Below are 12,774 nucleotides of genomic sequence, written 5' to 3'. Positions count from 1 at the left end.
CTGCACAGCGGCCACACACACATACATATATATAAACACACACACACAAACACATATATATACATAAAATCTGGATTAATTTCTTTTCTGAATAAAAGTAAATAAAATATATAGACATTAAAATTTAGATATATAAAACCACAACAAACCTATCAAAAATACACAGAATACATACATACAGCTTCAAAAACAGCAACACCATTCATTCCAATATTTGCACTAGGAGTTAATCCAAGCCCACCAATTAATCCAGCACATAAGTCACTAAATTATTTATAAAATAATTGTTCAAAAATTATTTAAACTGTTTACAAAACAGTTAGGCCACAAACTTAAACACTAAATACCTTAATATGTCTCCGTATAGGTTAGGCATGACTAAAAGATCAAATTGAGTAGGATTGTTGACCATCTTTGAGCAAAATATAAAATATAATAAGTGTTTTTTAATATAAAATAATAAAGACTACCAGTATAAAATATTAATTATAATAAAAATATATTTATTAAATTTGAGCATAATAGTAATAAATGAATTAAAACATTAATACTTATCAGATAAATTTAACGCATCTAAAATTTAATTACCAAATATAAAAATTATTACTATAATATATATTAAAATAAGTCAAATAGAACCAACCCCTGACAAAGAGCAGAACCAACCAATGACAACAAATGAATTAAACTCATATATAGTATATATAAAATCAAAAATATATCACATATTTTACTAAATAAACAAAAGAGCTTACACAAAATTGTACATTACAAAACAACTTTATCAACAATGAGAATTGAATGTTGGTTTTTTTTAGCTATTTTAAAATGCTCATATTATCAAGTGGTCTGGGTTTGGTTCATAGTTCAGTGGGCTCATATTATCAAGTGGTCTGAAGCACGTTTGCTACTTTTTTAAAACCTGTATTTTAAAAAAAAAATTTTGAGTGCCCAAATGTCTAACTGCATCATGAGTAGAGATCACTACTCATTGTTTATTTGCAAAAACTATTTATTTGTAAAATTATTGGATCCAGCATAAATATTCTTGAAAATATTCCAATTTTTGTTTAAGGTACTCATAATACCCTAATCTACTCTATATAAAAGGATACATTATTATTTCATAGCTTTGGATGTAAGTTGGTCAGAAATGATGTACAATCTCACTTGCAAATCTAAATTTAGTATGACATGCATTCAATCACTAGAACAATTTAGTTTTTAATTTTGATTTTTTTTAAATTTAATTTTTTTTTAAATTTAATCACTGAATAAACAATCAAGTGTAGAAAACCAACATTCTAGATTATTTTTATGGATGGACCAGTTGGCAGAGGAAAAACTTTTACATATAATTATTTGATTGCTGAACCTATAAGTAGGGGTTTTATATCTGCAACAGCTGCATGGACTGGCATAGCAGCAACTCTACTTACAAATGGATCTACATTGCATGGCTTATTCAAACTTCCTGTCTCAATATTGGATAGCAGCACCTGTAATGTAACTCCTTACTCTATACATGGATATTTTTTAAGGGAAGTTACTTTGTTTTTGCTTGATGAAACATCCATGCTACCTAAACATGCCTTAAATACAATTGATAGGTTGTTAAAAGATGTTTCCAACAACAATTTTCCGTTTGGAAGAAAAGTCATTCTTTTTAGTGATGACTTAGGCAAATACTGCCTGTTGTAAAAAGAGGGCAACTAGCTGAAATTGTAGAAGCGTGTATAAAATGTTCTTTACAATGGCAATGGGTGCAGAAATTTACGTTAACTGAAAATATGAGAGTACATGATGGGTAAGGAGAATTTTTTTGAATGGTTATTAAAACTTGGTAGAGGAACAATACCTGTCAAGAGGAGGATCCTTTTAAAGGATGCATTGAAATACCACATCAGTGCATTATTAGAGAAAATGACTTGATTGTTGATAAGATATTTGGAGATGCTAAAAATAATTTTTCTAAATGTGTGATTTTAACACCCACTAATGTGGATTCATTATAAATCATTGAAGAAGTGCTTGAATGTCTACTGGGTGAGGTCAAAATATATTTAAGTGCTGAACGAATTGAGACTGATGACATTAATGAAAGAAATAACTTTCGATGAGTTTTTAAACAGCTTAATTTCTTCAGGTATGCTTCCTCATTGTTTAAAATTGAAAATTGGTTGTGTAATTATGTTACTTAGAAACTTAGATTTAAAAACTGGATTATGCAATGGCGCTCGAATGAAAGTTTGTGCTCTTCAAAATAATTATATTGATACAGAGGTTTTGACAGGTGTTTCTGGTGGTAAAAGGGTCTTTGTTTCTCAAATTCAGTTGGTTCCATCAGATTCTAATTTACCTTTTCTTCTGAAACATAAAACACTTTCAAACACTCGATATCGAAATTGAGTTTTTTGATATCACACTTTCAATATCATTACTACAGATAGTTCGGTATTTTTTGATACTTCAATAGTTTGGTAGTGATATCGCAATACCCTACTATATAAGCATATTTATAAGAAAAATGTGAATTTTTTATAAGAACTAATATTGTTCCAAAAATTCCATATAAAATTCCAAAAGTTGGATTAAAAAAATAACATAACCTTTGAATGATTTAATAAATGACAAAATGTTTTATTTACAAATATATTTGATTTTAAAACAATTTTTTTAAAATGATTTGTGTTTTAAGCCAATTGTGTAGAGCTAGGTCATAAAACTAGCCAAGTAAGTGTTGTAACTTGCAGCACATGTAGAGCTAGGCCATTAAACAAACCAAGCAAATGACTTTCAGTGTGTGTAGAGCTAAGCCGTTATACTAGCCGGCTATTTTCTATAACTAAAGTTCTATTTAAAAAAAAAAGTAAATTAGTATATAGCAAAATTGCCACCCTTGCCAGCCAAGTGGTGTACTTAGCAGAAATGTGATATCAGGTAGATTGCTGGATAGAGATATTATTGTTGTATAACTAGGTTTTGTTGTCTAGCCTTTCATAATTATATAGAAAATAAATATATATGATGATATTTAGTGTAATGTAATGTGATTATACAAGTATGCTATGCTATTTGCTATTGCTGTTTTATTAATCTACCTAACTAATTTTAATCATTTATTAAAAGCCAAGACAACATTTAACATTACTATAATCCAATTGCTTAAATCTCAAATTCGTTTTTTATTTAATAGTGTTATTAATAACTTTGCTCTTTGAATGTGATACTATAGTTGGTTTTTCATTAACGAAATTAATTTAAAAATTGATCCTGTTGCCAAAATGTTTTTATAATAAAGTAGTTTTTTTAAAACAATTTTATTTGAGATGTTTTCATTTTTTTTTTTTTAAAATGACTACTATGGAGTTACGTTATTTTTTTAATACATGTTAAATTATTGTCCATATCGATAATAAATATTTTTAATTATTATAATATGATTTTCTTTATAATAGGCTGTGCTAGGCCTCAGTCCTGTAGTTGGCGACTGTTATAACTGATTTTGAAAAGTAAGTTCATTACAAAAGTTGCGTTGCCTTTAATGTTAATTTTTTTTTAAATAAAATTGACAAATTTTATTTAAAAAAAAATTAACATTAAAATTGACAAATTTTATTTAAAAAAAAATTAACATTAACAAAAGGCAAAATATATTCTGGATACTTTTTGCTATAATAAAATATGACTTGGATGAATGCTGATATAAATATATGATTGACATACATCAACAGATCTAAGATAGGTAGATATATTTGCTTACCATTTTAAAGGTTTAGGTCAACTTTTATATATATCAACTTTAAGCCATATGCATAAAATGCCTGAGGAGCAAAAAAGGAAACATTAAATTAGACATCTAATGAAGGTAAGATCATTACTTTCTAACATTTTCTGTAACCTATTGAAAACGAGTAAAAAATAAATGGGAGGTGTGAATGACTATCATAACCCATCATGACCCATTTTACGGGTTCGGATTTTCCAGTTTACAATGAAAAGATTTATTTACAATTTTCGGCAAAAAAATGAAAATTCATAAATCAATATCAAAGAACATCTTTTCTTTTGTAGAAAAAACAAACAATTACTGGATACTTATTTATTTGTATATTTATTATTTCTATATTTTTTCTTATTTATGTTCTTTAAATTTAACTTTGAGCTTCAAAGTTATTCATTACAAACATAACTATATATGTAAAATAACTTTCTCTAGTGTTTTTCAAGTGCAATTTTGAAATATTATTTGTTTGATTTTAAACTTTTTTTTTCTCACAAAGAACAATAAAAAAGAATATATTGCTATTGTTAAAGAAATTTTTTTTGTTTTTTTGTTTAAATATTTTTATTGTTAAAGGTATTTTAAAAATAAACACAAATATTATTTCAGAAAATATTACTTTATAAAAAGATTATCCTTTTATTGAATGCCAAAATGTATTTTATTCATGCCTCATACTCTATACTTCAACAAAAAAATTTTTAAATAATAATATGTATATATAAAACCTTGTGTGAAACAACTTTTAAATTATCAAAAAGTGCATTTTTAAATTACCAAAAAAAGAAACTTTCTATCAACTCTAAACAAAGGAAGCATAATGCAAAACACCTGAAAAAATATCGTCAGATCAGGTTATCCTGCTACGCCATTTCAGGTTTACGTCAGATCAGGTTATCCTGCTACTGGCAACATGTAACCCAGTACAATCTGTTTCATGTCCTGCTGCCTTGTAGGATACGCCTTTTTAGGCAAAGGCTAGGAGATGCCAACTCCAACTTAAAACACCCTCTGCCTTGGGGCTCTTGGTTGAGTAAAGGCTAGAGATGGTGTCATGATAAAAATCTTGGGCAATCTACTCATCTTGGGCAGATGTTAAATGCACCCGGCTACTGCCTTGTAGAAGGCCTCCTAGGCAAAGACTAGGCAAAGGGGTAAACAGATTATATCTGTTGACGAGCCTCGCACCCCTACTTCATCTATTAGGCTGGCGCAGATGTATTTTTAATACATTGTTTCCAGTTTAGGATGTTGAATGCTGGATCTTCTTGACTCAATGCATGGGTTTTGCTTGAGTCTCTGTTTTTATGACTAGGCAACTCATTCTATTATCTCCTAATGAGGTTACAACTATAAAACTTAGTTTTATGGTTCTGAGGCCGGCTAGTGGTCAGGTTTCCCGAACTCTGTGGTAGCTCTCAGAGAGGCTGATTCCATCAACAGCTGAAAAATATCAAAGTATTAACAGTGCCATGTTGCGCATGGATGGTGTCCCTGTTTGTACTTTTGGTGTGCATTGCAGAGGCCACATTTGGAGCCCTTTGTTACGGCTTAGGGTTTATTAGTAGTAACGAGGCAATTGCTTGGGATATTAAACAGTGTTCTGAGTATTATCTATGCTTTGACTGAAGTTCTTCAATCTAATTTAAAAATGAATAAAGTACCAAAAACTATAAAACACAAAAAACCATCATCATCACAAAGTTCTCTAAACCTATCATTCACTAATATTCGTGGTCTTCGAAGTAACTTTTCTTCTGTTGAGTCTTATCTCTTGCAAAGTTCACCAGACCTACTTGCCCTTTGTGAGACTAATTTGAGTTCGGCTGTCTCATCTTGTGATCTTAGTGTTGATGGTTATCTTCCTTTAATTTGTAAAGACTCCAATAGTCACATGTTTGGCCTGGGCATTTACATTCGTAAGAATTCACCAATTTGTCGTGAGACTAGGTTTGAATCCACAGACTAATCTTTAATGTGCTTTCATTTAGCACCACTTCACTCTATTGCCTTTCCCTTTGTGCTATATCGTTCTCCTTCATCTCAAGACTGCACTCTTTTTGACGTTATTTCTGATCATATTGACCAAGCCCTCTCTCTTTATCCATCAGCTAATATAGTTGTTGTCGGTGACTTTAATGCTCACCACTCTGAATGGCTTGGCTCTAGTGTCAGTGATTCTGCAGGCATTAAAGCCCACAACTTTTGCCTTTCTCAATCCCTAACTCAAATAGTCAACTTTCCAACTCGCTTTCCTGACAACCCGAATCATTTACCTTCTCTACTCGACTTATGTCTTGTTTCTGATCCTAGTCAGTGCTCAGTTTCTCCACATTCACCCTTAGGTGCTTCTGATCACAGTTTGATCTCTCAAAAACTAATATCTTACTCTTCTTCATCACCTGAATCCCCCTATTATCGAACCTCTTACAACTACAGTAAAGCTGACTGGGATTCTTTCCGTGATTTTCTTCGTGATGGCCCTTGGGTAGAAATCTTTTGTTTTGATGTTGACAAATGTGCTTCTTACATAACTTCGTGGATTCAGGCTGGCATGGAATCTTTTGTTCCCTCTCGACAATTCCAGTTAAAGCCTCACTCTCCTCCATGGTTTTTCTCACACTGTGCTACTGCGATTTACTTTACTGTAGTTGTAAGAGGTTCGATAACAGGGGCTGCTGATTCGTCTAACTACCGTCCCATTAGTCTTCTTCCTATCATAAGCAAGGTTTTTGAATCTTTAATTAACAAACACTTAATTTCTCATCTTGAATCTAATAACTTACTTTCTGACCATCAATATGGATTTCGATCTTCTCGTTCTACAGCTGATTTGCTAACAGTAATAACTGATAGGTTTTATCGTGCATTAGATAAAGGTGGAGAGGTTAAGGCCATCGCTCTTGACATTTCAAAAGCTTTTGATAAAGTTTGGCATGTTGGTCTTCTCCATAAGCTTTCTTCTTATGGTGTATCCGGCACCATCTTTAAGATTATTGAATCTTTCCTTTCCAATCGTAGTATAAAAGTTGTCCTCGATGGACAGCACTCTTCTTCTTATTCTGTAACGCCAGGGGTTCCTCAAGGTTCTATCCTTGGCCCTATACTCTTTTTAATTTACATTAACGATCTTCCAGATATTCTCACATCTAAGGTGGCATTGTTTGCAGATGATACTACCATTTATTCTTGTCGTGATAAAAAACCAACACCCTCTGATTGCTTGGAGGGGGCATTTGAGCTTGAAAAGGATCTCACTACTGCTACAGCATGGGGCTCACAGTGGCTGGTGAACTTCAATACAGATAAAACTCAATTTTTTTCAGCCAATCGTTATCGCAATAATTTAGATCTTCCTATATTTATGAACGGTGATGTACTTGATGAGTCATCTACTCTTCATCTTCTAGGATTAACTCTTACTTCCAATCTTTCTTGGATACCATATATCAAATCAGTTGCAAAATTAGCATCTGCTAAGGTTGCATCTCTTTAAATCTCAAATCCGGCCTTGTATGGAATACTGTTGCCATATCCGGGGCGGTTCTTCTGATGATGCCCTTTCTCTTTTAGACAAGGTGCAAAAACGCATTGTAAACATAGTTAGACCTGCTCTTGCAGCCAACCTCCATCCATTATCACATCGTCGTAGTGTTGCTTCTCTTTCTCTTTTCTACAAATACTTTAATGGGCACTGCTCTAAAGAGCTAGTGTCTCTTGTGCCATCTACTAAAGTTCATTCTCATGTTACTCGTCATTCAATTAAGTCTCATCCTTTTTCTATGACTGTTCCTAAGTGCTCCAAAAACGCTTATTCGTCTAGTTTTGTTCCTCGAACATCAGCTCTTTGGAATTCGCTTCCTTCATCTTACTTTCCTGATTCATATAATTTGCAATCTTTTAAGTCGTCCATCAATCGTTATCTTGCTCTACAATCTTCATCTTTTCTTTTTCAGTAACTTCTAACTTTAATTAGTGGCTGCTTGCAGCTTTGTTGGAAGCGAAGATGTTTAAAAAAAAAAAAAAATGTACAGAAAACTGGAATAGAGAGAGTGAAACTAATGCTATCAGATCTGTTTGCAAGCAAACTTTTCTGCACACCTTTAGCACATATATATAAAGCATGCAATAGTAGCATACAGATTATTTCTCTCCTGATGATGACTGAACATTTAAATTACCATTACAATATTAAATATTATTTTATTAGTAAATAAGAATGAGTTCTACATACATTTAAACAGGTTGTATCGAGAAAAACTTCTTGGTATTTGATATCTGGATTTACTTGTGATGCTTCTCGACAGCACTGCAAAAACAAACCATCTGAAAGTCTCCTAAAATAATTTTGAGCATAATAAAGTCAAAAAAATTATAATATTTTTCAGCTTTTATTTCATACATAGTTTATTGTTTATACATTATATTGGCTTTATGCACAGCTGTCACTGTCTTGCGGTTATTAGCACGAGCAAAATCGAAGGCAAAATTTGCAATTCGTTCAGATGCTGTGCGTGTTATCAGCTTTATACTTTGAACAACTCCATCAACCACCTATATCAGCAAAAATGTAAAAATTTTTAAAATCTTGAAAATAAAAATAGTGTCAAAGACATACTTAAACCTAAAATATACCTCATGTTCTATTCCACTGTATTCTCCTTCAGTATTTTCTCTGATGGTAATTATATCAACATTACTATAAGCTGTTTTAAATCCTTCTATAGAGCGACATGGTCTAACATTTGCATATAAATTAAATGTTCTAAAGAATAGAGCAAATATCAACATTATGTAAATATATCCATCTAAAAATGTCTTTTTATCTAAATCTATCTATCCGTGTGTGTATATATTATATAAATTAGTAAAAACACTTATCTAAATTTGTTTTACAGTCTGTTTCACCTCTGTAGGTACATCAGGCTTCCTGATGATTATTATTAATTATAATTTGACCTTTAAGAACACCGAGCACTTTATTTGTAGAATATACTAACTTAACTTACACACACACACAGACATCTTTTTAATCTTTCCAAATTTGCATTAATAATTTTATCTTTTTTATTCTCCCAGATTTGCATAAATAATTTTATTTCAATGTATTTAAAATACAAATTCTTTTTATGTAGCAAAAATAAAGCATGAATAAGCATCCTAAACTATATAAATTATAAAATAGTTTAGGATGAAAAAAGAAAAAATTTCATTTCTGTAATAACTTGACATCAAACTTGACTATTTTTAACTGCTTTTAGAATATAATTGCTTCAGAAATTTCTAAAGCTGTATTTTCAACATGTTTTTAATTTATTTCTAGTGGTTTATTTTTAATATTGTTTAAATTATGTTAATTACAGAGTTTTTCTAAAATGATGCTAAGTCACATTTATATTGTTTTGAGAAAAATAAATAATTATCGGGCGAAGTAAATAAATATCGGGCATAGTTTGAACACTGATAGTTTTGTAATCATCAATACAAAATGAACAATTTTTTTATTATTACTAACATAATTAGACTCCAGACCTTTTTCAAAAATGATTTTTGGAAAAAGATAACCTTAGCTCCCCTTTAGAAAAACACTATTTATATGTGTGTGTGTGTGTCTGTATGTGTGTGAGCATTCTAGAAGTATCCTATAAAAATGCTAATTCTTTTGTAAATATTATTATCAATTAAGGCACAGACACAAACAATGATTAAAAAAACATATAAACATATATATTCAACAAACTTACCTTCTTAATGTTAAGTTTAAAGAAACATGTCCTTTACCTATAGGAGTTTCAAGTGGACCTAAGTCAAAGTTAAATTAAATATTAACATTTATTTTTACTAAGTTAAATATTATACTACTATAATTTATTGTTTATATTTATCCATTAACAATATAAAATAAAAAACGCTGTTTACAAAGAAGTTTATAAACATAAATTTATGTATATGAATATAAAATAATGGTTATACTGGATGCTTTCTAATACTTTCATTGATTTCAAAATTTCCAATTAACAAGTTCTAATCATTAAAAAAAAAAACTACTAAACAGCTGCCATTTGATTTTTATTTAGTTTCAGTGTTACAAACTAAATTGAAGCATAGGGATACAATACACTTCTTAAACATTGAACTATTGTATAGATTATAGACTATTCTGATCGATTTTCAAAAAAGATCACCCACATAGTAAAAAACCGGAATTGATATTTGACCTGGGCCGGGTTTGATAGAACATAGCCAGGGCCAGGGCTGGGTTTGTGACCGAGCCGTTAAACATTTATACATCCTAAAGTATATTTTTTAAATTCATTTATATTTTGTATATATATGCATATATAAACATCATTATGATCATCATCATCATCATCATCATGATAATCATCATCATCATTATCACCATCATCATCATCAACAGCATAAAAGAGGAAGGTAAAGCCTGATAATGATGATGACCATGATGATCATCAACATGATCATCATCATCATCATCATCATCATCATGAGATAGATGAATTTTAGACTTGATGAAAATCCCTGAAAATTATTTTCTTAAAAAATCCGGAAAATCCCAGAAAATTATATGATCAACAAATTGATGAAGGTATGTGGTTAAATTCTGGAACATTGGTAAAGGGATTAATAAAGTAACTAAACACTACTGAATAATTATGTTACTCTAAAATCAAATAAAATATCTCAGTTTTACCGTAAACAATCTGCAAAGTGTAATAATTTATTTACTTTTTAAATATAAAATCTGACATCTGACAATGGTTTTTTTTTTTTTTTTTTTTTTTTTTAAATAATTCACCTCCCCAAAGCCGAGAAGGCCACTACAGATGAGGAGGCTACTTGTGGTTATCACCCTCTCTCAACTCTATAACTTCGAAACACGAACCTTGACGAACAAGGCTGCTGCGCGGAGAAACAAGTTGAGCGCGGTACTACCAGGGACGTGGTGGGAATCGAACTTGGAACCTCTCGCTTACGAAGCGAGCGCTCTACCACTACACCACTACCGCATATTCAGACATTAATACCGCAGGTTCAGACATTAATACTTTTTACTCTTATAACATTCTGCTGCAAAACATTCGTCAGCTTTTCTCTTTCTGCACTTTTTTGAATGATCATTAAAAGATTGTTAAACTGTTTTGCACTGTTCATGTGAGTCTTTTTTTTCAGCGCTGAATTTATATTATAAAAAAAATTTACAACTTTTCTGTTTTTCCAATAGAATTCCATTTTTAAAATTTTTAAAACTTTTGTAAACTTTTAAAACAGAATTTAGATTATATAACTTTTTTCAAAAAGAAATTTCTAATATTTAAAAAAGTTAATTTGAATGAATTTAAAAAAAAAAAAAATTGTTACGAAAATTGATCTTGTGAAAATTTCAATTATAGAAAACATATTTGTCTAAATGCAAACACTGTCGTATTTAAAATTTTATATAATTTTTTTCATATTAACAACAAAAAATTAAAGGCGTTCCAAGTGAATTTCCGGAATTCCCAAAAAAAACTCATTTATGTGATTATGATGATCATCATCATCAGGCTTTAGCCTTCCTCTTTTATGCTGCTTCTCTTATATAAACAATCTAGAGCATTATTTTTTCCTAACTAAAGCTCATTCATACAATATGTAAGGCACTCTCTTCAAGTTTTCTTACTTCTACCACAGCCATTATCTACAGAAACTGCTACCTCTCTACATGCTGATACTTAAATTACTTTAATATTTTCTAACAACGTTGTTTGTTACAACATTTTTTCAAATCTGTATAAGAATATGCCTCCTTTTCTTGTCTTGCTAGAGTCACACCAAAATACTACATCATATAAATACTAAAGTTTATATAACAATGAAGGGATATTGTAAGCCAGCATCTAAATAAATAGCAAACAAATATGTTTATATCAATCTTGGAAGCTTTTTTCCTTCTGAAATAAAAGTTTGGAAGCTTTTATTACTTCTCTTCAATTTTAAGTCAAGCCTTATTCTACCACACATTTTTCACCATTAATCACTTTTTTCATCTTTTTTACAAGGACATTTCTCTTAAGAACAAGTGTCCTTTTATTATTGCAAGAAGCCAATGTAAAAAAGTCATGTTTGATGTTAAGCTCTGTTATTCTCAGTTTACTAAATCTTATATCTAATCTCAGATGTTAGGTTCTAGAGACCTTTGGTTAGTCTTCAACAGTGTCATTAACTAAGGAAGTCTAACATTTAATCTTTAATTCATGGGTTTGATCTTTTTCTCTCTGGAATAAAACAGAGTTATTTGCAAAGAAATGTTACTCTAATTTGATTCTTGAATATAATGGCCATACTCTTCCTGACAGTTAAACAGATTAACCCATTGTTAAACATCGAAACCACTCTGGCTTCCAATACTAAAATTAATTCTCAATTAAACACTTCTCCAGACAAAAATTTCATTCATAGACTTAAAAAAGTGTTCTTCAGAATGTCTTAAAAAAATATTCTCTTCAATTTTTGCTAAACTTTTAAAAGTGCTAAATAAGTGGTTCCAATTCTTCAAAATTCTAGAAAACACTTTGACCTCTCCAACTATCCTATGATTAGTCATCACTCTGTTATTAGTTTCATTATATAAAGGTTTTGAGGTTGTCAAACTCTTTCTTTCTAACTGCAGTAGTAAAGTTATTCTTGAATGCCTATCCTCTTTATTTCAAATATCTTTAAGGGTACCACAAGGTTCTATTTTTGCTCCTGTATTATTTCTTACCTACAATAACAATCTTCATGAAAATATTACATCTAAAGTGGCTCTATTTACTGACAACTCAACTTTATACTCTTGTCTTGGCAAAAAATCTTCACTACTTAATTGCTTAGAACAAGCAGCTGATTTTAAATTTGATCGCTCTTCTGTAACAGCCTGAGGCTTGCAGTGGCTTATGGATTTAAATTCTGGACTTAGAATCCACAATTTTTGTTAGACAACAAAACTC

General features: G+C 30.5%; 1 protein-coding gene across 1 annotated transcript in view; it reads right to left on the bottom strand.

Moving 5' to 3' along the window:
* Positions 1-12,774, bottom strand: part of LOC100204979 (isocitrate dehydrogenase [NAD] subunit alpha, mitochondrial) — a 45,667-nt gene that overhangs the window by 12,498 nt on the left and 20,395 nt on the right. Inside the window, exons 5-10 of the mRNA XM_065816301.1 lie at positions 9,529-9,586; positions 8,420-8,549; positions 8,205-8,338; positions 8,019-8,121; positions 348-412; positions 180-264 (exon numbers count right to left, since the gene is read on the bottom strand). Of these exons, the coding sequence (XP_065672373.1) occupies positions 180-264; positions 348-412; positions 8,019-8,121; positions 8,205-8,338; positions 8,420-8,549; positions 9,529-9,586 (575 nt within the window). The remainder of the gene's footprint in view (positions 1-179; positions 265-347; positions 413-8,018; positions 8,122-8,204; positions 8,339-8,419; positions 8,550-9,528; positions 9,587-12,774) is intronic.

Source organism: Hydra vulgaris, chromosome 13, assembly GCF_038396675.1.
Source record: "Hydra vulgaris chromosome 13, alternate assembly HydraT2T_AEP".
NCBI classification, from domain to species: domain Eukaryota; kingdom Metazoa; phylum Cnidaria; class Hydrozoa; order Anthoathecata; family Hydridae; genus Hydra; species Hydra vulgaris.
This window is presented reverse-complemented; position numbering and strand designations above follow the sequence as displayed.